Source organism: Octodon degus, unplaced genomic scaffold (assembly GCF_000260255.1).
Source record: "Octodon degus isolate 3935 unplaced genomic scaffold, OctDeg1.0 scaffold00020, whole genome shotgun sequence".
NCBI classification, from domain to species: Eukaryota; Metazoa; Chordata; class Mammalia; order Rodentia; family Octodontidae; genus Octodon; species Octodon degus.
Genome location: NW_004524596.1, coordinates 15,728,387 through 15,754,287, shown reverse-complemented (window position 1 = coordinate 15,754,287; position 25,901 = coordinate 15,728,387). Strand labels below are relative to the sequence as shown.

The window sequence follows — 25,901 nt, the reverse complement described above, 5'->3', positions numbered from 1 at the left end:
GGGGGGGATGTGCCTACGAGGAAACAAGATTTTCAGGAGCAACAGGGAGCACAGCAGACGCACAGTAGCCAGAGCCACCTGCTGATGTCTAGTTCAGCCACAGGCCTCTGCTGCTTCACTGTTCCTGTCTCATCACATGGACCTGGATGTTCCCCCTTTACAGGTCTTGGTTCAGAATACCTGAGTACGTCTGTTTAAAATAAATACCCCAGGGGCTGGGGAGATGGCTCAATAGAGTAAGCGCTCCCCTGGAAGTGCAAGGGCCTGAGTTCAATCCCCGGTTCCACCAAAAATAAATAAATAAAATAAAATAAAATAAATACCCCAAGCTCGTATTTTACATAAACCCATTCACACTGGACAAGTGTTGTCATGCTGTTCCACGTTTTGTCAGATGACATGTGTCACATGATGGCCACTTGAAAGCCCTCAGCAAAGACTTCCTGAGATTCTACGCACAGAGGATGTTCACACATACACGTTTAAAGGACCTAACTGTACGCTCTGGAAACCTCAGTTTAGTTGGGAATTCAAGACATAAACAGAGAGAGGAAGTCACGTCCAATGGGGAGCTCAAAACGGAGCTGCAGCAGCTGAAGGGATCAAAGTTTAATCCAAGAGGCACACAGTAGGCACCTAGGAGGGACACGGAGGAGAGCTGTAATCAGCAGAGACGCGAAGGCAGGCCAAGATCCAACACCCCACGTATGGGCCTCTGCACGCGTCTGCCACGCTCTCCATAAATCTCGGTGCTCTGTAAATCAGGCTGGGGCATGAGCGGACAAGAGTGCGCATCAGGTGCCTGTGCATTGCTCTGGGGCTTTGTACGCGGGAACGGCATCGCTGGGAAGAGGGACTGTGGGCTGGTGTGAACGCATGTGTGAGCTCGGCGCTGGTGAGGAGACGGCACCAGCCGTGGCTCGTCGGACGCTCACGGTAGGACAGACAAGATGTGTGCAAAGCTGCCATTAAACGCTGGAATGTGGTCCACTCCCAAGTGGTGATTAGAGGACACCAAGAAAAGACCTCATGAGGCACTGCGCCGGGCCTTAGGATGGCGAGAATGGAGCGGGCAGCCAGCGCGGCCTGGCTTACCTCCCTCATTTCTTAGGTTCTGTTTATAAAATGAGAGGACATCCGTGACAAGTGCTTTGAAATTCAGAAGAGTTGCACTCCCAAAGAACCCTGGGTGTTATTCCAATTTAGGAAACAGTCATTTACCAAAACCGGCAAGAGAGTCCCCAACAACCTAAAGTGAGGCAATGTGGGACCGCGACTGAGTGCTTGTTTTATCACACGGCTACCGATCATGTTCAGAAATACATAAGACGTCTGGGAAGTAAGTACGAACACTGAGCCAGCTGGTGGCTGTGCGGGGTAAGAGACAGCAACTTGCGGCCGCTTCCTGGGGCACCACAGTGACTTCCATCTGAAACCTCTGTTTCTAGTGAGAAGCCCGAAATAGGAACCAGGTCTGGCTTTTGAAACACCCAGCCTTCAAAGGCTGCCCTGCCAAGGCCGGGGGCGCGCGTGGCAGCTGCTCCGTGGATGAGCGCTCCAGCGGTACCCTAAACATTCCCACAGTCATTCTGGGCAGTTGGTTAGGATAACTCATTTCTTTGTTTTTTGTTTTTTTCTCGGTACCAGGGATCAAACTTGGGACCCTGCCCTTGCCAGGCAGGCACTTATGCCACTGAACTATCTCCCCAGCCATGGAAAACTCATTTCTTTGGGATGGTCACTTTGTCACTTTTGAGTACATTTTTAAATTTAATATTGTGAAATGACCTTTCACCTCCTTAAAAATTAAGTCCAGGGGCCAGGGATACAGCACGGCGGCTTAAGCACCTGCCTGGCAAGTGCAAGGTCCTGAGTTCAATCCCTGAACTGGAAAAAAAAAAAACAAAAGAAACAAACAAACAAAAAAAACCCAACCCTCTAGAACTGGGAGAGTAGCTCAGGGGTAGGGCACCTGCACAGCATGGGAAGTGCCCCTCCTCTGATCCCCAGCACCAGGACAAACAACATTAATTCCCCAAACTCAAAACCACCCAACATACAAAGGCAGACTGAATCTCTTTGGGGACCACTTTGACAAATTCAGTTAGGAGTTCAATGGGGATGAGTTTACTGGATTTGCCCCCACCTCCTACCACACCCTCTACTGTTGAACTAAAGCAAGTTTGGGAAGGAAAAATAATTTTAAGTGTTGTACATGTCTAGGGGGTAAATGCTTTTCAAAAATCTTCATTTAAGTCATGAAATCGTATTTCGATGTCACGGGCTGCATGAACCCTCAATAAAACAACTATTTTTTTTTTTTTAATGTATTTAGGATCTCCAGGGTCTCACATCACCGATCAGACTTGTAGTGATTCTCCTGTTTGCAGCCTCCCAAGCCCTGGGATTACGGGCATGCACCACCACACCCAGTCTCAATCACAGTCTCAGCCCGCCCTGGGAGCGGGGCCTGCACGGCACACTGGGGATGAACCGTGGGCCCTGCATCTGCTTAAACAGGTGCTTTAATCCGCTAAGCTACCTGGCTGGCCCTAATAAAACAACACTTGACGGTTCAGTTTGTAGCTTTCAGCAACTGTCATCTTCATACAATTTTCAATAAGTCAATCCCTTTATTTACCAATTATTTAGGACCTAGGAACTCTAATTGAGGACTTTTCCCATCACTACATTGCTTGTGGCTGCCTGACTGACCCTAACGCCTGCATGGGGTCGGCTGAGGGAAAAGGAGAGACTACACAGGCGCAAGCGGTGGAAGCCTGGCTTCCTACTGCACCTCCAGAACCCAGCACTTCCTGATCTCTAAGGGCAGGGGCCTGACCAGCAGGCTGCTTCCTCTCTGCAGAAGAGGCTCCACGGAACTTCACTCCGTGAGCATCTCTAGTAGCATATTTAATGTGGGAGGAGGTTTAAACTTCTGGATAAATCTCAAGTATGAGATTCTGTTTCATCCAACCTGACCCACCGGGCCCAGGATCAAGTTGTAGCTAAATCTGGCCCTTGGGCAGGCTTCATTTCCCCTCTGAGAAGGGATGGTAAATATAGCAGACACATGCGGAGAGAAAAGAGAGCTGGGCAAGTGCTTCGAGCTCTTTTCACAGACAAGTCTGACTTTCCAAAAAAAAAGACAAACCACACTTCAGAGCCATCCCTGTGTCTCTTATGCACAGTGAGGCGACCCCCCTGGTTATAAAAGAAGCTAGAGCTGTGTGGAGCTATAATTGTAAGTGTATTTCGCTGAAACAGAGGCTTGCTAGCCTAAGGTGCACAGAAGCAAGGTAACAGGCAGGTCACCATCCACAGAGCACACTCTCCCCTAACGTCTGTCACACACAGTCACTCGGGCACTCATTCATCTATGCCAGCAAGCCTGCTTGGCAGCAAGGCGCTCAGCATGGGACGTGCACCAGGGGACACCAGTCGCAAACCTGCCTGCCTGCCACCAGGCCATGGGCAAGTAGCTCTCAGCCAGGTAGTGCGGCTGTGCCCAGGGACACGCTGGAAATGCAGGAGGTGCTCAATGCAAAATGAACAGGAAAATACTACTGGTGTTTGGGGACTGAAACCAGATCAGATCAAAACCCATACAATGAAAAGCAGCCCTAGGCCCTAGGCCCCACATGACGATGGAGTATCCTGCTAGGTACTCCTGAACATGACAAATCCTTTTGGCCAGGTGTGGTGGCACCTGCCTGTAATTCCAGCACTCGAGAGGCTGAGGCAAGAGGATCACTGCAAGTTCGAGGCCAGCCTGGGCTACAGAGTGAGCTCAAGCCCAGCCTGAACTGCACCGTGAGACTCTGTCTCAAAAATAAAAACAAAAGAAAAACTTTTATAGTTACACCAATATACTACCTGACTTGACTGAATACATGAACACAAAAGGTTTTTTAAGTATGATTTTAATGAATCGGAAGGTAATCTCAATCCAAGTAGAAGGAGGCTGTGCTTTATTCTGTCTGAAACATCCCAGGAGCTGCTTATGATCGTAAAAGAATTCTGGGTCACTGATAATACTGACTAGCATTTGAATGACCCATAAAACAATGTCAGTCAATATTTGTAGCTGTTACATTCACGGTCATCCTACCTACAAATACAGGTATGTGATGATTACCTCACTATAATTCTTGAATAGTCAGCTCTAGGAATCTGGAGATTTAATACTGAAATAAATCTTTCTATGATGAGTTACTTTTGCTTTGCTTGTGTCACATTAGGACTATGATATTTCACTGACTTACAGTGGTGTCTAGGGCCAGCCAGATAGCTCAGTGGGTTAAAGCAGACGCAGGGACTAGGGTTCAATCTCCAGCTTGCTGTGCCGGTCCCCCCCCCCCACCAGGCCTGCTGAGATGGTGACTGAGACCGGGCATGGTGGCATGGGTCTATAATTCCAGCACTTGGGAGGCTAAAAACAGGAGAATCACTACGAGTCCAATCTGTGTAGTGAGATCCTGTAGACTTTGTACTAAATACATTTTTAAAAAAGGTGTCTAGGAGCAGGTGTCCCCTATAGGTTTCATTCCAGGATGAGTACAAAGAGGAGAGTCTGGGACAGCTGAGGTTTAAGAAAGACAAAACCAGGACCCAAATGAACATAACTGGAAAATGGGGCAGGTGCCTTGAAGCAAAAAAGCCAGGGATAGCAGAACAACCTGGAAAGTAGCCTCAGTGTAGGCAGCCAGGGAAGACCTCCCTGCAGCCTGAGACAGGAGACCTGAGGGAAGGTGTCAGTGACCCGGGATGGTGTGAACAGGCAGCTCAGAGCAGAACAGCCCCAGCTACACAGAAGGCCCCCAGAGATGCTGGGCTGGGCGCCGAATGCCATGGAATGCCACTGAAAGGTGAGACAAGGAACCAATTGCATAATTTGACTTTAAAAAGGTAACTCGGGCAGTTTTGAGGGGAATGAGGGGTGGACGACAGAAGCTAGGACAGGAAGCTGGGGCATAAGAGAAGGCAGACTGAGTGCAAACAGCAGGCGGCTAGAGAAACAGTGGCTGCCAGATTTATGCTGGAAGCCAGGCTTGGGCCACGGGCTGGACACAGGCAAGGAAATGTTGTCCGGGTTCTGTCTGCACAGTGGCGTCTTCTGAGGAAGCCGGGAAGCACGTCAAAGAGAAAACCTGGACCTGACTTCAGACCTGTTGAGCCTCGGCCGGGCGGGGAGTCAGAGGCGCTCTCGACTCAGCTCTGCACCTGATTCCTCCTCTGGCCAAGAAGGACACCCCAGGACCCGGATTTCTGAACTAAGCTCACGTCTTCACTTCTGTGTGCCATCTCAGTAAGCCACCACCACCCAGTCAAGCGGCATAAGCCAGAAGCCCACAAGGCCTCAGCAGCAACCCCAAGTGTACGCGCAGGGTAGGCCCCTCAACCCAAACTCATGCAGTCACACCCCCCCCCATCCCTACCCTGCCAGCACCTAATCCAACACCTAATCACCTTCCAGGCTCTGGGCTAGAAATCACTTTGTCCAAGAGACTGCACGGAATCCCCCAAGACAATCACTCTTCCCCACATCCTGCAGCTCAAGAGCACCTATTCTTGCCCCTCAGACACTATGCAGAAGCGTCTCTTTCTTCTCTGGTTCTTCCTTGGCACTCCCCAGGGGCAGGGCCTAGACTTTAAGGCTCACAGTGCCTGCTTACTGAACACCTGCTGAACGAACCAGCGTCACACGTGGGAAGACAGAGTTGAGGCAGAGCTGCAGCCAGGACACCGAGCCCTGCGTGGCACTGGCCTGCACTTCTTTCACAAGCTACCACACTAGAGAATGTGGGCAAGTGTCTGAATTCTCCAGGGACAGTTCCTGGGTTCCTGCTATCGCTTTCGGTCGGGAATCCAAGAGGCTCCTGCAGTCAGGGAGGGTGTGCTCGGCGCAAGGCTGGGTCCAGCCACTTGCGAGGATACAGTGTGAGCACCAGACCCACTCTCCCACGGACACACAGGCTGACAGCAAGGGGCCACTTTCGATATCTCAGTTCCTGCCACTGCCTCTCACCACGCCTCTTTTCACAGTTTTGACGCTTACCTACACACTGCAGCTGTGTGCCCCGCATTTCTACTTCCTCTACCTTCCTAAAGCCCACCAGCAGCTACTCCCCTTAGCCCTGGACAGCCTACCCACAAGCTTAAGTCAACCAGTACATTTCATTCCTCGCCCTGCTGCTCCCACAGGCACGGGTGCCCGAGCGGGTCACACATCAGGAACCGTCCCATCAGAGCACAGCTCTGCTGGGCTGCTCCTGCCTCTCCTGCTGGGGGTGCCCTCCTGCCCCCTCAGCTCTCCCGGCCTTCCTGCTGCAGCTCACATGGGGTCGGGGCTTCGTGTACATGGGTCAGTGCTGCGGTGCTGTGCTCTCCAATGCCACCAGTGTGCACGCGCGGCTTGGTCACGGAACCTGTACCTATCTCTAGCACCAGAGCTCTAAGCACCAAGCCTGATACACCAGGAAAGCCCTTCCATCCATTTAGCCGTCTGCCTACAGTTTGCTCATGGACAAACACGCCTGCCACCGTGAGCAGCCAGCCCTCTGTAGCCGCGGACTCTGCTTCTAAGACGTTAACAACTGCGAGTGGAAAACATCCCTGCACACGCAGCCATGTGGCTGTACTGCACACGGGCAGATTTCTTCTTGTCCCTCGACAGTAGAGATGATATGGAGGTGTGTGTAGGTGACATGCAAATATTCCAGTGTATAAAGGGGACTTGAGCATACATGGATTGTGGTAGCTGAGAGGTCCTAGAGCCACACTCCTGAGAGCACAGAGGGACAACTGTCCACCTGATTATGCCTTAGGTGTTTCTTTTCTCCGTATCCTACCAGGCAGTCAAATTGCATGGAGGAGTTGAACTGTGACTAACCAACCTTTCTGGCATCTGGAGACTTAAGCCACAGCATGGCAGACAAGTGTACTCTGCCATCTGAAGAGGAGGGAGGCTTCTCGGAGGCAAAATCAGGACGCCCTAACACACTCCATAAACTTGCTGGCCTGGACCAGACCCCTTAAACCTTCACACGGTTGGTAGTGGGCCAACGCCAATGTTGTAGAACTAGACAGAGGTGGTGGGTGGGTGCCCAACTCTGTGAATGAACAGATTGCCACTGGACTGTACACTTCAAGAGGGCCACACCTGCTGAGTACCATGGACACTTGTGGAGTCCCAGCAACTTAGGAAGGCTGAAGCAGGAGGATCATAAGTGTAAGCCAGCCTAGGTGACTTGGCCCTGCTCTGTCTTGAAATAAAAAATAAAGGGGATGGGTTTGGGGATGGGGATGGGTATACAGTTCAGTACAAGGCCCTGGGTTCAGTCCCCAGAACAACACAACAAAAAGACTGAATTTCTACCTGAACTTTAAAAAACTACGTATAGGTACACAAGTATGCGAAACTGTAACGTTGCAAGTAACCTTCCCAAACATTCTCACACACTTCTCCGCGAATTCAGAGGTGCTGACCACAGAAGCACTTGTACCATACTGACCTGGACGTCCACAAATCACCATAGCACACTTTGGCACTGTTAGGCAGGGTCACCCTCTTGGCCCAAGTTGGAGGCCCCCCTTTCCCTGTCCCCGCTGAATCACTCCCTTCATCTTCTCCTTGCCAGAAGGTCCCTGAAGAGCATCTACATCCCAGGATGAGAAACCCTATGCATAACAGGGACCTCGCTCACTTCTCAGTCCCAGGAGCTGCCTGGTTCCCACTTCCACACAAGCCCCGGGCGCCCTGCTGGACCTTCATCATCAGCCCAGGACACAAGCCATCTCCTGCTTGGTTGATACGGAAACTGAGGCTCTGGGAAGCTCCCCTTCATCCAAAGTTACAGCAACAGTGGGCAGAGGTGCAGCTGAGTGCAGGTCTCCCAAGGAGTTTCAGCCAGGCGGTGACTCGGTGGACTCAGACAGAGCTTCTCAGTCTGGTTACAATGGCTAGCTGTGCAGCCTCGGGCAGGTCACCCACCGCACCTATTTCCTCCGACTACGGAAAGGGCTGCTGCCAGGAGCAAAGGAACAGAGGTACGCGCAGCTTGGCCCACACAGCGGCTGTTCCCTGACAGCCACACACTCAGGAGTGCTGCTGTTCAGTTCAATTTCAGGTCTGGGGCAAAGGAATCAATGGGCAGGAAATAAAAACTGGGGATGAAATTGACCCAGAGGAGAGCACAGGCACATTTTTCGCATTTCAGCAAGTGCGGAGGGGCCGCGCCTACCCAGGAAATAGCCAGACCAACGTTCCTCAAAACTGCCTTCAGGTCACCGCGGACAGGACAACGAGCCTTGGGAATCGCAAGGCACCTGGCTCCCCACACCACCAAGTCCCCCCGGGCCTTGCTGCGCACAGGCAGCCAGGGCAGTGTTTGGCAGCTGCCCGTACAACACAGCCGGACCCTCATTCACACCAGTATCCTCTGCATTCCAGAGTCAGCTCCCGGAGTGCATTAGCCACACTGAAAAGTCAGGAAGACTCGGGCACTGCCAAGGCAACCCAAGCGCCACAGAAACAAAATCCATCCAAAGCAACACTGCAGGTAAGGAGGAGACCAGCGCCCTCACAAAACTCAATCAGAACACTTGCACAGAGGCTTCAGGAAAGCCTGCCTCGGAGGCAGTGCTGGGCCAGGTGCCGCTGCCTCCCTTCTCCCCCACAGCAGTACAGGCAGCCCAGACCCCAGGCACTGGGTAAAGTGCAGAAGTTCTCCTGGAGCCTTTGGGCCCGCAGGGGCGGATTTAAAGTTCAAGGGTGAGGGCCGGGGAGATGGCTCAGTGGAATAAGTGCTTCCCTGGCAAGCGCAAGGGCCCTAGTTCAATCCCCGGTTCCACAAATAAAATAAATAAAGTTCAAGGGTGCATCCTACAGCCCGGCAGAACTCCACAGGAGGCTGCGAGTTTCCACCTCTGAGAGCCACCCTGTGTTAGCCACAGAATGAGCTCCGTGGTCATCAGTGCCTGCAATCCATCACTGGAGTCTATGTTCCGAGCTGTCTGGATAAGCAAATGGCGCATGCCTTCCCTAAGAGCCACTGGTGGGCCTGGAGTGTGGTTCATGGTAAAGTGCTAGCATGCGTGAGGACTTGGGTACATCCCCAGTGCTATAAACATAAAATAAAATAAAGCAAATAAAAAGCCACTGGTTTACGAAGAAATCTGGCATGATCTGGGCAGCAGGGTGAAGTCACAATAGTGGGATGCACACATGGACCCAAAAGCCTGGCCTGAGGCCTGGGCCTGCCTCGTGCATGACCTTATAGGGTCCTTCTGTGTCAAACCTGTTCCTTCATCCATTAAAAAAAGGCAAGGGATGGGGCAGATACTACTATTGACCTCATAAAGTCTTTGCTATGATTAAATGGGATCAACAGCTCCAAAGAAGGCCTGGAATGTAGGCACAGATTAATGACCTAAGACCAAGGTGCTGAGTGCCCCAGGAATTCAGAGTACAGAGAAGATGCCCACTCTTGAGGACTAGAAATGGCTGAGGCCACATAGAGACACCACCTGATGCGCATCCGCTACCTCCCGCCCAGCGCCAACCTTCAGAGTGTCGCTGGCTCTCCACTGTAGGCTGCGGAAAATCCAACTTATTAGGCTTCTGTTCCAGGACACCCACAACTGGCACCAAGCTCCTTTGCCAACCTTGGCTTCAACAGCTTCCCTGATGTCACCCACTGTAGCCAAAAAGGATGATGCCTGCTCCACACCCACCCTCGAGCTTTTCTGCGCACCTCCTTCTGCGCCTTCCTCTACCCCGGGAGACCTCATCCCTCCTGGACCCCTCTGCCCCAAACCCCTGCACCCATGCCATCTCCTCCCTAGGAAGCGCTCTAGGCCACTTCTCAAGTCACTGACACTGCAGGAGAATTAATGGATGGGGGCTGTAGGAGGACCCACAGCCCCTTGAGGGAGGGCTACATTCGGAAAATTACACTATTAAAAATCAAACCATAGTTATTAGTCACCTGTAGTGTGGGTTATACTGAGGTGACTGAAACATGTTATTTTTATTTTATTTTATTTTTCCAGACTGAAACATTTTTTTAATATTTTTTTATAATTATTTATACATTTATTTATTGTGTGTGTGGCCAGCTCAGCCCACCAGGGGGCGGGACTGGCTGGCATGTGGTGCTGGGGGATCGAACTGCGGTCCCTGTGATTTGGGAAGCTTGTTCCAAGTAGGTGCTTTAGACCACTGAGCCATCTCTCCAGCCCCGAGACTGAAACATTTTAAAACACTCAAAAATAACCAAGGTAACTGAAATGCAACTGAAGAAAGCTGTAATCCCACAGAGTACACTTTGGCCTGCCCGAAAAACATGTCATCTGAAGTTATGATCTATGCAGACCTTACCAACAGCCAGCAAATCACAGCTCACATAACTGGTCTACAGATGTCTACCCATCTTTGCCCATGGTAGATGGGCCAGCCTGGTCCCTACTGTGGCAAGGCTGTTTTTCTAGGGCCCAGAAGAAACCAACTTCCTCCAAGACATCTAATTCCTCTTGTTCCAAAGCCTAAATGCCAAGCAAGATTCTTACACTTTCTCCCAGGAATACTGAGGCAGGCCCTGAAACAGAAGCCACACTGTAACTGTGTTCTTCATATTTATGTTTCCAATTATAAAATGGGAAGACTTCAGTTAAATCCCAGCTGCCCGAACATATACATTGGAGTGCTCCAAAATTCTCTAACACGTACCAGAATAGTTTTTAAAAGGCACAAAGTCACAGAGACAAAACAAGTATGAAAGGGAACAACGAAATTTTATAAGCCAGAGGCAAAAGAAAAGGGAACAGACGAAGGAGACCCAGGGAGCAGCTCCTGAGTCAGCAATGAGGGAAGTTACGCCCAGCTGGTGCCACACAATGCGACACCCCAAGTCCTCCCGGGTGTGAGACTGAAACAGAGACACACATGGAGGTGGGCAGAGAGTCAGCTCATGCAGAAGTTCGATCCCAGATCCTGTTTCTCTCATGGTATATTCCCCAACCCCAGTGAAAAGCAAAGGATATTTATTCTCCAGGAAGGGCAGAAGGGAGGAAGCCTGGCGGGGAGGTGGTGTAATCTTTCTCCCAAGAGGCTGGGACAAAATGCTTCCAAACTTAAAGGAGAAGAGGATTATTGAGGCGCACATTTTAGAAGTTTCAGCCCTTACCCGGTCAGCTGGCTGCAGGCAGAAAGAGCACGGTGGAAGCTCCTGGTAGAGGAACACGGTTCACCTCACGGCAGCCAGGAAGCACCATGAGGGCGGAGGGGGAGGGACGCACACCCTTCCATGTCCCAGGTGTGCAGGTCTGGGTGTGAGTGGGCTGGTGGAGTCTGGCCTCTCCCAACAGCCCCACCGCACAAGCCAGCTGTGGTGCCTCCACTATCCAATTACCTTCCATAAACCCCTGCCCCAGAGTGCATGAGGCTTTTGGAGGGACATCTAGATAGAGACCGTAAGAGGACACCAGGCTGGGCTGCAGATTCTGAACCACTGAAAACCGAGTCCCTACCCCCACTCTCACCCCTCGAAGGACACTACCAGTCAGTCAGGCACAAGCCCTCCTCAGACAGGAGGGGGATGATTATTTTCCAGGGAATTATGACCAGTCCAAGAGGAAGGACCAGAACCCATGACCTTGCAGATTGTCCAGTGAGAAGCCTACAAACCACAATGAATCAGTTTTCAACTGGGCTGGGGAAAGCCCGGGGTGGTGACATCTATAGACATTTTTAATTGTAACAACTGGTACAAAGGTGTTAATGGCATTATAATAAAAGGCTAGGGATTCTATAAACATCCTACAGTGCACAAGACAGGTCCCCACAATAAGGAATAATCCAGTCCAACACATCCCGTGTTGAGCGGAGAAACCCTCCCCTCTGGGGAAGGCCAGAGTCCACCAGCCCACTCACACCCAGACCTGCACATGCTGAGTGTCAAACTACCCTTCATGAAGAAAGACACCTTAAACAGAGATCAAAATTAAAGACTACACGAGAGGACAAAAATTTTGAAACAATCACAAACAAGAAAACAAGGTCCCTCCAAAGGGTGAAAAGAAACCTACAGAGACCAGTCCTTGAAGAAGCTAGACTTAATGGAACCCAGGGAATCCCAAGGAAGAGACTTGGACTAGCTAGATTCAGCCCTCCCCTGCTGTGCACTGTAGTCCTTTCAAGCAAGGAATGCCTCCCAAGACTCAACAGAACCTGAAACTGCAAGTAATACTAAGCCCTATATTCATGGTTTTTCCTATACATAAATACCTACAATGAACTTTAATTTAGAAATTAGAGACAATAACCAATAATAAAATAGGACAACTTTATTTTATTTATTTATTTATTTATTTATTTATGTGTGTATGTGGCCAGCTCAGCCCACCAGGGGGCGGGGCTGGCTGGCATGTGGTGCTGGGGGATTGAACCGTGGTCCCTGTGCTTTACTAAGCTTGTTCTAAGTAGGTGCTTTAGACCACTGAGCCATCTCACCAGCCCAGGACAACTTTAATAACATATTGAAACTTTAAAAAATGTTCAAGGACTACCATTATTACTATCCTCAGAGAAATTACAGGAGATATTCCACTCAAAAACAAATCAAATAAAACCTAGAAAAGACTGTGGAGGGGCTGCGGAGATGGCTCAGTGGAGTAAGCGCTTTCTTGGCAAATGCAAGGGCCTGAGTTCAATCCCCAGTTCCGCAAAAAAAAAAAAAAAAAAGAAAAGAAAAAAAGAAAGAAAGAAAGAAAAAGAAAAAAGACTGTAGACCAAGAAAGAAACATTAAAAACAGGATCAATTTTCGCCAGGCATGGTGGTGTGTACGTGATTCTAGCCACTCAGGAGGCAAGGGTGGAAGGATTGTAAATTTGGGGCCAGCCTGGGCAACTTCGAGAGACCCTGTCTCAAAATGAAAAGCACTGGGCATGTGGCTGAGCAAGACTGTGATCCTGAGTTGGACCTCCAGCATCACTCACACATATTAAAAAAAGAAGAATGTCCAAAAAAAGGGAGGTATAGCATATCATTGAGGAAATCCCCCCAAAATGGAGCAAGAAGGCAGAGACAGAGTGAGACGTACAAAAAAAATCTGAGGACCATCCCACGAACTCTAGCCTCTAAATCTACAGTAACAGAAGTGAAGTAACAGGAAATGAAGAAATCGAAGAAGAGAACTCAAAATTCTCAGAATAAAAAAGACACGAATTCCCAGATTGCAAGGGCTTACGCTAACCAGCAAGAACCAACCATCAAGCCCACAGCTATGGAATTACAGACAGAGAAATGGCAGATACTAAGAATTTCCAGAGTCAAAGCAGGTCCCTTGTAAAAGATGAAGGATGAGATTTCTATGGAACTCTGAACAGCATAATCACAAATACTGGAAACAATGGCTTTGACATAGAGCAAAAACTAGGGCAGACCGATTTTAAGATTGGGGCCAGCCTGGACAACTTTGAGACCCCGTCTCAAAATGAAGAAGGGCTGGGGATGCAGCTCAGTTTTTAAGCAATCAGGTATGAAGGAAATGAAAATATTTTCAGACATGCTAGCGTCAAGAAGTCTGCCCCCAATAAATCACCAAAGAAACTAATAAAATATACCCTCCATCAAAGTGAGGAAATAAACCAAGAAGACATGAGAGGCTGAACACAGGGAAAGAATCCAGAGAAAGAGCAGCAGAGAGGCTCCTAAGGAAGGTGACAGGAACCCTGGGGGAGTGGAGCACAGTGGGGACAGACACAGCCCAGGGCAGCAGGCCGGAGGGGAGAGGCAAGTGTGGGGGGAATCGGAGCTGCACAGGGAACACGGAGCGGGGGCGCCAGTGAGTGAGTCACTAACTCCAGACAGACAGCAAGTAGTACAGGAAGGGAAAAGCCATCTTAGTGCCCCACCCGGCTCAGCTATGAACAGTGACAGAAGCTAGGAACATGATCATTGGGCTGACTGAAAATGATCATGGTGCTACCAGGAAAGGGGATGGGACACAGAGGGTGCATGCACAAGAGAACTAAAGCCCTCTCCTGCACACGGTGAAGTCGAGAGAAGACATTGGTTACCCAAATGCACAGGGAGAGTTGAAAGTGGACGTCACAAGGGAAGGGGATGCGGCTTTTGTCAAGGGGAGGTAAGGAGAGACTGTACAGAACCGCGGCCCAGACCCTTAGCACTGGGAACCGAACCTATGCTAGGCAAGCGCTCTGCCTCTGATCCACATCCCCAGATAACTGTATATATTTTATTCTGAGACAGGGGCTAAGTCGCTAAATTGCCTCATCTGGCTCGGAACTTGCAATCCCCCTTTCTGCCTGGGATTGCAGGCATGGGTCACTCTGTCCGGCTCACTGCCTCTTAAAGCATCTACATTACAACTCTGATGAAAATAAAAACTTTTTAGTGGGGGAAAGAATAGAGAGCAAACTCCTCCGATTACTCAATACCACTACTGAGAGCCAACCACTCTAACATTCCGATGATTCTGACCCGATTTCTCCCCGCGTATTATACGTGTGCAAATTCTTCAAAGTTGCAACCGTGCTATATATATAGTTCTGATTCATGCTTCTTTACACCTAACGCATCATTAGCCTTCTACGTTTCTTTAAAAATTGTCAAAAGCATAATTCTTAATGGCTGATATTTTACTATACATCATTCTACAATTTAACAAGTTCCTTTTTACTACACATCAATGTTTATAATTTGTCATTATTATGTGTGAATAAGGACCGTATGTGGGTCTTTGTGTACTTTGAACGTTTCCTTTGTATAAATGCATAAAAAGGCATCATCACAGATTCAAGGGTCTTTGCCAAATTAACCTCCAAACTGGTTGTGTTGGGTTTCTGCCAGCACAGTATAGAGAATCCATTTTCTCCTGAGTATTTTTTCCTAGCTGGCCCAAAAATGTTTTTATATACTTATTTGCATAGTGTTTGCTTTTCTTTTCTTTTTTGGTCGGTACCAGGGATCAAGCTCAGGACCTTCACTTGCCAGGCCACAGTGAGTTTTCTTTTTTTTTTTTTTAATATTTTTTTATTTATTTTTATTTATTACATTTATTTATTGTGTGTGTGTGTGTGTGTGTGTGTGGCTAGCTCAGCCCACCAGGGGGCGAGGCTGGCTGGCATGTGGTGCTGGGGATCGAACCGCGGTCCCTGTGCTTTGCCAAGCTTGTTTCAAGTAGGTGCTTTAGACCACTGAGCCATCTCTCCAGCCCCACACAGTGAGTTTTCATTGGCTACTTGCTTTTGTTCTTTTGTGAGCTACTAGTTTCTGTCTTTTGCTCATTTTCTACCAGGATCTCACCTATACTTTGGACTCTTAGGAGACAACATAAATCAGAACCACAGACCCAGTAATGGGTGCCCCAGTAAATCATCTCTGTAGAGAAGTGGCCCCAGAGAGCCCGTCCAACCTGGGAGAATCTGGCCAAGGAGCAGGGGTCTGGCACCTTCATGACTCCTCATACTTGGCCATCTTACAGCATGGCCTGTTTTCTACTTGTATTTTGGTCGACTGCATGGATTTTTCTCCTTATAGTGGGTTCTATAAGACACTGCTGCAGGTCCTGCACAGCGAAGGACTCCTGCGGGTCCAGGCTTGCTGGAGGACAGTATGTGACCACCACTAATACATTACCCAAATGCAGGCCACCTAATGAGCTATGCAATGAGTCCCACTGTGCTTAAGTGGGCACTGTACTAAAACAACCCATATTCCCTGATTTTAAAGCCCTTCAATGCCTGCACAGGCCAGAATCCCCCTTCAGAGAGCTGCTAAGTAAGCCAGCACAAGGTGATTTAGAGTTCCAAGAACACTTTCTTGGTTCTTTCCACAGTAATCTCGCCGATAGGCTCTCTGGGCACCAGCTCTGACCTAGTTCTCACGGGGCCCTCAATCCTTGTGCTGGGTGCTGAGTGCCGGAAGCCACCTCCTCTCCAGGCTCACGATCTCTGTGAGGCACAGCTCTACCTGGAGCGTGGCACACCACAGCCTAGAGACAACTCATTCAGCTCAAACTCAGAGCAGGGATCTGTCTCCAGGAGGGAGGCAGCCACGGGGCACCTCTCTCTCAGAGCGACCTTCTCCTCTGGGCGAAGCGGAGGCAGAGCCAACGCTCCGCTCTGTTGGATGAAGTCCCAGTGCAGTGGGAGCAGGATGCTTCCCCCTTGCTTCTCAGCCTGGGCCCCAAGGCTCCAGGGCCCAGGAAGCACCAGAAACACCTCCAGGTCCTAAGTGGACCTCCCGGGCCCAGCTGGCAGGGGAGGGCAGGCCTTTGAAAATTAAGCTGGAATAAATGGAATTTTAATTGACTTGGACAGTCAGAATTAAATAAATGCTCGCTTAGTGGCAGCTCTTAGACGGGGCCTACCTCAGGCCAACTCATTTATAATCGCAACCATTAGGCCATTTGAAAGAGGATGGTTTCTCTAGCTTGGAACAAGTTTGAAAAAAGAAAGAAAAGAAAGCATTTTAAAGGGAAGACGTGGGAGAATGGAGAAAGACAGCACTTGTGCTAAAGGCTTCTGTCAGCTGAGGAAGGAGCAATTACTGCCAGGGTGGGTGTTGGAGTAACAAGGCCCTTCCTCCTCCTCCTCCAACCACTCCTGGGACCTGCCCGGGAGTGTAGCAGGACGATGCCTACCTGATGCTTCAGAAGTAGGCACAATCCGGGCTGCTCTTGTGACACCGCCAAGCCTGGCTCTGGCCACACTGACCAAAGCATGTCTGTTTGGTTGCTTAATGACAATGGCGTGGCACTTAGGCCACATCAAGAATACTGTGGAGCCTACTATAGGCATAGCCCCCAGGATGCCTCGTGAAATCTTGCTTCCTTCTCCCGCAGCCCCAGCGGCTAAGGGATTTGATTCAGTCCAACAAATACAGAGTCCCAAATGTGTTAAGAATGAGGAAGGAAGGCCTGGGGTGGGGCGGAGGTGTTTGGTAGGGCAGAGGGCTGAAGAATAACTTGATCATGTTCTTTGCATTCTGGGGACCATGTGTTAAGGGCAGTATTGGGGGTACAGGAGGCTTGCTGAGAGGTTACACAGCCCACAAAAATAGTCTGGGGGTGCTCAAATTTTTGTCTGCATAAGAACTACATGAAAGGCCTGGAATAACAGAGGTTTCCTAGAGATTTTTGAGTCAAGAGGCCTGGAGTGGACCTAAGAATCTGGACAACTTCCAGGTGGCCAGGAAGTGCTCCTGGAGGCCCACACTTCAAGGGCCTGGGCAGTAACTCACCCCCTTGCCGAGTGGCCACCATGCCCATCTGGGCACTCTCGACAGCCCTTATTCAAGTAAGCTCTTGGTACCAGTTCATCTCCCTGGAAGAGCAGATCTGGCCTCTGCCAACCCCCTATGGAACAGAAGAGCCACACCTGTCACTTGCAAGTAGCTCCCAAGTGGCAATCTTATCAGGTCAGGGCTGGTGGCCAGAAGTGGACACAGGGAGCCCCAACGAGCAGGGAGGACCCCCCTCGGGCTGAGGAAAGTCTACATGCTGTCTGCAGCAGACGTGCAGCCACACTTCAGGACAAGTGACACCAAGCCTCTTTCACCCACTCACCAGTAATGTGGCAAGGGTACCCCACCATACCCCTTTCAAGGAGGCCCAGTGGTTTATGGGCAAACAGACTCAGCGTCACAGGGAACAGCAGTGGCAAGCCTGACACATTCCCTGCCTAGAAACCACCCCACCAGAAAAGCAATGTGTTGGGAACAGACCTCTTGCATGGAAACATCTGAGACTGAAACACACATGTAAAGAGGGCTCGCTATGGTCAGGCTGACCAGCGCACGTTAACATGAAAAATTCAACTTGGTCCCGAGGTGGTCCCAGAATGCTGGCTTTGGTACTCACCAGCTCTACGGCCTGCAGCAAGTCACTTAACCTCCTGAACCTTCAATGTGAGGCGAATACCACTAACTCCCATGACTCAGGAGCTGCCAAGAGGCCCCAGGGAGGTACCAGATGCCCCATGTTTTACGTTCTGTGAAAAGGCCGTTCCACAGCAAGGGTATCTTCCCCCTCTTTTGGAAACAGGGTCTCAGTACTGGATTCCAGGCTGACCTTGCACCCAGGATGATGGCCTGGCTCTACCATTTCCATCGACTTTGTCTTTCGTAAGCCCCCCTAACCTATCGGCGTCTGGGGCGACCAGCAAGCCTGCACATCTGGAACCGGCTTGCTACCAGTCACTCAGAGAGAAACAGCTACAATAAGACCCCCTCTCCCACTTTTTCTTTCTATGCAAATCAACAAGCGACACAGCACCAGATTAGTACCTTTCTAATTACTAAGTTGTCACTCACCAGGTGAAAAACTCCCTAATTTAGTCCTCAAGCCTACTCCTCCTTGCTGACACTGACAGCAGGGTCCTAAGCCCCATGAAGATCCACATGGGAACCCCCTGCCTGCCCCCCTGCACCCAGAAGAGGGGCCTCCTGTACTTTCTGCTCACATGACCACTTGCACCGCTTCCCAAACTTTCGTGGCACCCTGAATAAGGGAGATGCTCTGTTCAGCACCTGGGTGGGGACTGGAGGCAGGGGCTAGTGACCACAGTGAGACTGCTCCAACTGGAAGGGACAGCTAAGAGGAAATCTGTCCTGTGGGAGGAGGAGGCTCGACCTGGGCCCAGTAACCTTACTAGGAGGTGCTACCACAATCCCACTTAACCAGGAAGGCCACGGGTCTCTCATCTGGGTGCCCTACAGCCAGAGATCTTCCAACAGCTTCTCCATTTCGCACATGCTGGGCCCTTCTGCATTCTGATCGCCCTCCTTCTCCCATGGAAGGTGAAACGTGGCAGGTACTGAATCAACACCGCGTCCACCCAGACCACCACTCGAACCTTCTTCTGGGCTCACATGGGGTAACTCCCTCTACAATCTCCAGTCTTGCAGCTACTCTGCATGGTGGAAACTTCCCCCCACCCCATCTTACAGCGGGAAAAGACTCGCGGGACTGAGCAGGCTCAGTTATGTACATGGATAGCTGGGATTTAAAGTTAGTCTGCAGAGTCCTAAACTGTGTTTTTCCTGCTCAGAGCATCAGGGAGCAAGAGGCACTAACGATCCAGAGGCCCAAGCCTGGCAACCATGAAGACTGCTGGCCCTGCAAGAGGACGATGCTGGTGACCCACTGCACAGCAACTTGCCTGGTACTCCTTTGGTCCCTGGAGACTTCTACTGGCTCAACAAAACTTTCCTGTGGGCGGGGGTGAGGGATGAAACTGTCACCAGCTGCACCCTCAATTACTGCTTAGTCTTTTAGACAAGCTCAGTTGATGGTCAAATGAGAACAAACTGATTTGAAGGCATTTTGGTTGCACGCCTTCCACACACCAGCCAGTGGGTGAGGCCCTGGGACAGGATAAGGCCTCAGTCCCTTGTCCCAGTGGAGCTCAGAGGCGGCAGGATCTAGTTCAGGAAGTGGTCCAAGAGAAGCCTATCAGGGAGCAGGAGGGCTAGGAGGGGCTGGCCACCCTTCCACCCCAGGCCACCCTGCATGCACAGCAGCTGCTCGGGCACTAAAAGAGGAACAGCAAACTGCTGAGGGCAAAGACAGCCACTCTGGCCCAAGAGGGCCAAATAAGGGCAAAGCCAAGCCCCTCAGAGTGCAAAGAAACAGCCTCTCGTGAATATGAATTGTAGTTTTTAAAAAACTATGGTCCTGGGCTGGTGAGATGGCTCAGTGGTCTAAAGCACCTACTTAGAACAAGCTTAGCAAAGCACAGGGACCGCGGTTCAATCCCCCAGCACCACATGCCAGCCAGCCCCGCCCCCTGGTGGGCTGAGCTGGCCACACACACACACACACACACACACACACACGTACATTTAAAAAAAAAAACTATGGTCCTCTGTTGGCTTGTCCCTAACGGCCATATGTTCTTCCTCTCGTAGCCCACAGCCCACTCCTCTGGTGGTGTCCGCTGCTGCCAGCACAGTTGTCCTTGCTTGACACTGACACCCCATGGAGAGCTAGCTGCTTTAACACCATGTGGTCTCATCTCCAGGAAACTCCAATTCCACCACAAAACTGAAAAGCCCAATCCTCCAGGAGGCCTCTAACTCCAGGAGGCCTCTAACCTGAGAGATTTTGGATCATGACGTGGGCTGGGGTGTAGCTCAGAGGCAGAGCATGCCTGAGGCCCTGGGCTCCGGACCAGCACCACACGTACACATACAGAACAAAAATCAGCTTGTGGCAAACACAACAAAGGATAAAATGCCCTCCACCCCTCCGGAGCACTGCTGAATCAAGCAGAAGCCAAGCAGACCCGGTGGGCTCGGCTTCCACCCTGCAGCCCCTGCCTCCCAGCTGCAGTCTGGGCCAGCACAACGCAAATCAACAGCACAGTCCCAAATACAGGAACGCTGGCATTCTAGACAGCAGAGGCTGTAAAGTCAACAAAGGCCATCCAGAGTCCCAGTGCAAAGGAAGAACCCAGCATTCCCGTGTGAGGTAGTGCAGGCTAGAGTTATAAATAGCTTCTAAAAAGGTTAGCAAAATGCAGATAATAAATCCACAGTAGGTTACTAAGGGAAACCGGATGTTCCGTGCCAGCACTCACCTGTTGCAGCAGAGTTCCGGAAGCAACCCTGTGGCTCCTTCCAGACTCTGCTCCCTGGGTCCCTCAGGGCTGGAGGGCGAGGCTGCAGGGCCGTGGCACCAGCGCTGGGGACACACACTTCCTAAATCTCGCCTTTATTCAGCGCAGGCTCTCTCCACAGTCGGAAAAGCCTTTTTCCAAATTGCGCTCTGCAGTTCCCATAAGCCCACTCTCTCCATTTCCTCCTCTGGGGAAAGTGTATCGGGAAAGACGTCATGTGAAGAGCCCAGTGAATGCAACGCTTTTCTCTCGTCCCCCTGCACCTTCCCGTCATGCTGGGCCCTTGGGTGTGCTCCACAAAATGTACAAAGAGGAGCTCACTGAGGCCACTTCGGGTGGAGAGTCCTCTGTCAGGGGAAGCACCTCCCAGGCCAGCTGCAGGCCTCATGGGGCAGGCGCAGCTGCTGGACAACGTCAAGCGTGAAACAAATCTCATTTGTCACTGAAAAAGCAACCTCGGGGCACACTAGTATAGGGGATATTTATAGCTCTTCTGCATGCATCTCTGAACTTGTGTGTTTAAGTTTTCACAGACATATGTAGCAACAGCAAAAAGCCTGCAGGTGGACTTCCACGCACGGAGACGGTAGCTACATCTGGACCTCTAGAGATCCCAAAGTCACCCCGGCACACGTCCCCTGAGTGCGGGGATTCTGGGACCTGGGATGACCTAGGCTTTAGTCCTTCCCTCTCAGGGCTATCAGGTTCTGCCTCCCTGCCAAGGATTAAGAGATTAGTTGGGAGCCTGTGGTAAGAGGGGAACTTGCCAGGTAGGCCACGGGCTTGTCGGGACACTGGGAAAATTCTTCCCATTTCCCCTTTGCTTCAAACAGTAAAGTGACAGAAGAGAGAATTTACCCTGCAGACTCCCCCAGAGTAGATAGTGGGTGTGCTACAGAGCCAACAGTGAAGACCCGAAAGCCAGCAGGAAGAGAAAAGTTCCACTGAGGCCTAGGCAGAAAGCCAAACCATCCCCTGAGGTCCCAGGACCGAGGAAGGTGCCTCTGTCAACTTTTACTCCAAAATGCTTGGCAGTCAAAATGTCACAATGCTGTCCTTGACCCACCAGGGCTCAGCCAAGAGAGGAGGGATTCCCTTTGGCATGCCAGCGAGTAAGCTAGGACACTGAGGAGTGTCCCCAGGCAGGCACTCGATGGGAACCGATGCCTACCACACTGTTCTCATTCTCTGTCTCTTTTTTTCTCTGCTAACAGCAGCCGAAGTCAGGTGGAAAGTAGTGCGTTGAACAAGGCAAAATGTTATCTACTTTGAACATTCCTGACTGTTACATTCCTAATAGTAAACTGAGCAAATGATGCCCGTGGCTTTGAACTCGACTGGGGTCACAGAGAAGGCCACCAGTAAGCAAGTAGCGGCTACATGCCAACTTGAGGGAGGTGCTGTCGCTGTTATTTAAATAGATACAGCAAGTGCCCACGTGCATGAGAAAACATTTGAGAGCGAACAACTGCCTCGCAGCACTGTGAGCTGCCTCCTCCCATCCTAGCTTTCTGAAAAAAGAACCAGCCAGAGCCTACGTACACCACTTGCTTCTCAAACTCAGTTACTTCTCTTACATTAATGGGGCTTCTTATCTCTGCTGCAAAGGTTCCAGTGTCTGGTTTCTAGTGGGATTTCTATCAACTGCAGGCAAAATGAATGCACTATCCTCTCCCACCTGGGACTCCCATTCCCCAAGAAACTGAGAGAAGTACCATAATTTCTTGCAGCATCACATAACTCCTTATACTATGTGCAAAGAACAATGTCAGCTGCTTTTACATATGTTAAAGAATTTAAGAGAACCTACAACCTTGGGTAGATTCTGGTTGCCTACGTTTTTGTTATTACAAACAAAATGAATAGCTAGAGGCACATGACAAGCACAAGGTAGAGGTCTGAACCCAACAAAGCCACAGGCCTTCCTCTGCTGCCCATCAGGCCTCAGTGTGATGGTGCGTGCACGCATGTCTCTGTGCACATGCGCATGCACATTTGTAAGTATAAGGAAACTTAGAATGCATTCATAAAGGCATGAAATCTTTTTTTTTAATGTACAGGGTCTACAGGGTCTCACTACACAGATCACACTCAGAGATCCTCCTATTTTCAGCCTCCCAAGCCTGGGATTACAGGCCCAGGCCACCAAGCCCAGTCTCAATTGCCATTTCAGCCTGCCTGGGAGGAAGGGCTGTCACAGGGATCGAACCCAGTCCCTGCATCTGCCTAAGCAGGTGCTTTAACCCACTGAGCTATCTGGCAGGCCCCAAACCTACATATGGCCAGGCATCTGAGCCAGACGCCACTGCCTATGCTAACAATGGCTGTGACGTATCTTGACTTTACATTTGTTCTTTTGTCTTCCTCAAATGTTCAGCACAGTATTATGGGTACAACAGGCACTTGTCACTTGGCCCCATCACTGCTAAAGGTGCACATTAGTAATCAGAGATGAAGTACTACTAACTTTGATCAAAAAAAAAAAAAAAATTTCAGCCCCTGGAAGAAACATCACCAGGGCCTAACACACATCTGGACCAACAGAGTAGGCATCCTACGCTGAGTAAATAGTACTACAGTAGTTGAGCTTCATGTTGATCCTGCGTGGTCTGTACCTTACAGTCTTCCACTCCAAAGAGCAACTGTGATGGCCTATGGAAAAGCCCGATTCTATGGGCACACTCAACCTGGGGTACCTCACTGGATTTAAGTTCCCTGGTTAGACTAGGCAGCATACAACCTCACTCAGAAAAGCATACATTTTTGTGTACACAACCAACCCAAGCAACTTGGGGGAGCATCTCAGTGATCCCCGCTGGAGGGTCATTTTTTGGGTGGATAACCATGAATGTGGTTTAAACCTGTGAATGCTGCTGCCTCATGCCCAATAAGTAGAAGGCACTTGGTAAATACTAGTTGGGATTGAGTGGGCACATAAGTTCCAACAAATACATGTGCAGTTGAATGGGAACATGCAGTCAAAAAAATGATCATAGGGACAAATAAAGGAAATAAGGGAATAAGACATAGCAACAGAAGTTACAACTAAGGACAAGTTTCACAAATCTCTTTTCAACCTGCAATGCCGACCTCTTGTTTCCCAACTGTGCTGCTTAGCAATTGGTCTGGATTGAGTTTTGCCCCTTTCCTTCCCCACCTTCTTGGGCCCAAGAAGGAGCAACACCTACAAGGCAGACAAGAAAAGAGCTCCAGAGAGCTGAGAACTGGCTGTACGGATTTGGGCATTTGGTGACAGGCAGTGGCCTCTGGCACTTCTGCAGCCCCAGATGTCCCTCTAACTGAAACCAAGGCCACAGCAAGGCAGCCCCAGCAAGACACTTCAGAATCCAACAGAGAATCTGCACACAATTCTGAAAGCCTAACCTAGATGAGCTACAAAAGCACCATTACTGAGCACCAAATATGTGCCAGGCTCCACATTAAGCATTTGGGCCTACTGCATCTCCACAGGGGGAAGGTCTTTTATTTTTTAAACTCATTTTACATAGAAAGAAACTCTACTACCGGACTTCCCCAAAGCTGAGTCCTTCACGTGTCTCCAAGGACTTGAGTCTGCATGACACGCAGAAACTTCTGCCTGAGTCTTCCTGTCAAGTCAGAGCTGCATTCTGCAAAACTTTGTCACACACAATCATCTCAGTCCCTGCACAAAAGTGGATCTAGGAAAGACAGTGGACTGGGACAGAGAGATCCAGCAAAGGCCCTGATGCTGCAGAGGCCCAGCCTGGCCTCTACTGATGTGCAAGCACCAGCCAGAGGCTGCAGGGAGATGTGTTTTCTTTCTGCACAACAATCTCTCCAAAGAAAACCCAGACAAAGTAACCTGGCCTTCCTAAAGAGGAGCAAAGCTCTGCGTCCAAGATTCGTGCTGAACTCTTAACCCCGCCCACCCCCACGCCAACCCCAGGGAATGCCGGGATCTGGTGGTTGTTGTTGTTTTCCCCTGTGGTCCTCTGCTAACACCACAAATTACGTTTTCAGGGACTCAAGGCCCAGATTGCAATGATGTTGTAATAAACATAACCAGGACCAAATGCCTTCCCATCATGTTAGATGATGCCATTTCCCACCAATCAGACTCCTCGGGCAGGCAGACCACTCACCAATGAGGGACCAGACAGAGGCTGCGAGGGGGAGACCTGGTCATCTGCAACTAAAAATAAGGGCGCTTCACCATTGGCCTGCCACTTTGCAACCGGAGTTGGGACCCACACACCCGTTGCCACCCGGAAAGACCCACACAGACAAAAACTTTCACAGCCCAGAGGTTCTGTCTGCATTTGTTTGCTTTCTTAATTGGCCGGTCTGAGAAAAGACCCGGCCCAGAGTGAGCCCCCGGCAGACACACCCTCCCACCTAGGCACCTAGATTTCTAGGAGTCCTTCACAGACTCACAGAACTGGGGGGAGGGGGCCGGGCAGACGCCGAAAACTCACCTGTCCCGCCGTGTCATAGAGTCCCAGGAGGTACTGCTTGCCCCCCACAGTGACGCTGACTGCAAAGACAGAAGTGGGGGTGGGGACAGAAGCTCACAGCGACTTGGGCTCTGGGGCAACTTCAGTCCCCACCCTGACCCTCCTCTCCCAACCCACAAGGAGGCACGTGGGCACTCCCTAGGAGATGTCACCCCTTTGCCTTGCGTCCGGATCACTGTGAGTGGCCTGAGACGGGATGTGATGTCCCGCTGTCCGCTCCCTCCCCCCCGCAGGTCCCACAGCCACATCCTGCGCGGTACCCCCAAGTGTCTCCCCCAGGGGCTTGGGGCAGTACAGGAGGTGGCGGTGGGAAGGTCAAGAAGGGCACCGGAGCAACGGGCAGCGGGGAGAGCAGGTTCAGGTGTGGGGTGCTAAGGGGGTGGGCGCTGCAACCAGGGGCGGCAAGGCTAAGCCTGGGAGCAGGTCCGGCGCGGGGGAGGGGAGCGCCGCGCGCTCTGGAGGCGGCCGGGGGCTCCGCCAAAGTTGCTCCAAAGTTCCTGGCCCGGGAGCTGCCCCCTAGCATTCGTGGCTCACCGGCGTAGTGGTCGAAGACGGTGGGCACGTACTCCTCGGGGAAGGCGTCGTTGGCGTAGCTCATGAGCAGGCACGTCTTGCCCACCGCCCCGTCGCCCACCACCACGCACTTGAGCATCAGCGCGCCGGGCCCGTGAGCCATGCTGCGGTCCGGCCTCCGGGCATGGTCCCCGCGCGCCCCCGCGCCAGCCGGGCTCAGCCCCAGCGCGCCTGGGGGGGCCGCCGCC

The 25,901-nt window shown here is 50.8% G+C and overlaps 1 protein-coding gene across 1 annotated transcript in view; it reads right to left on the bottom strand.

Annotated features, from left to right (window-relative positions):
* Rhoq (ras homolog family member Q) overlaps nucleotides 1-25,895 on the bottom strand; it is a 35,632-nt gene extending 9,737 nt beyond the window's left edge. The window contains exons 1-2 of the mRNA XM_004627678.2: nucleotides 25,675-25,895; nucleotides 25,102-25,160 (exon numbers count right to left, since the gene is read on the bottom strand). Coding sequence (XP_004627735.1) covers nucleotides 25,102-25,160; nucleotides 25,675-25,816 — 201 coding nt within the window. The 5' untranslated portion in view covers nucleotides 25,817-25,895. The remainder of the gene's footprint in view (nucleotides 1-25,101; nucleotides 25,161-25,674) is intronic.
* Nucleotides 25,896-25,901: the final 6 nt, after the last annotated feature.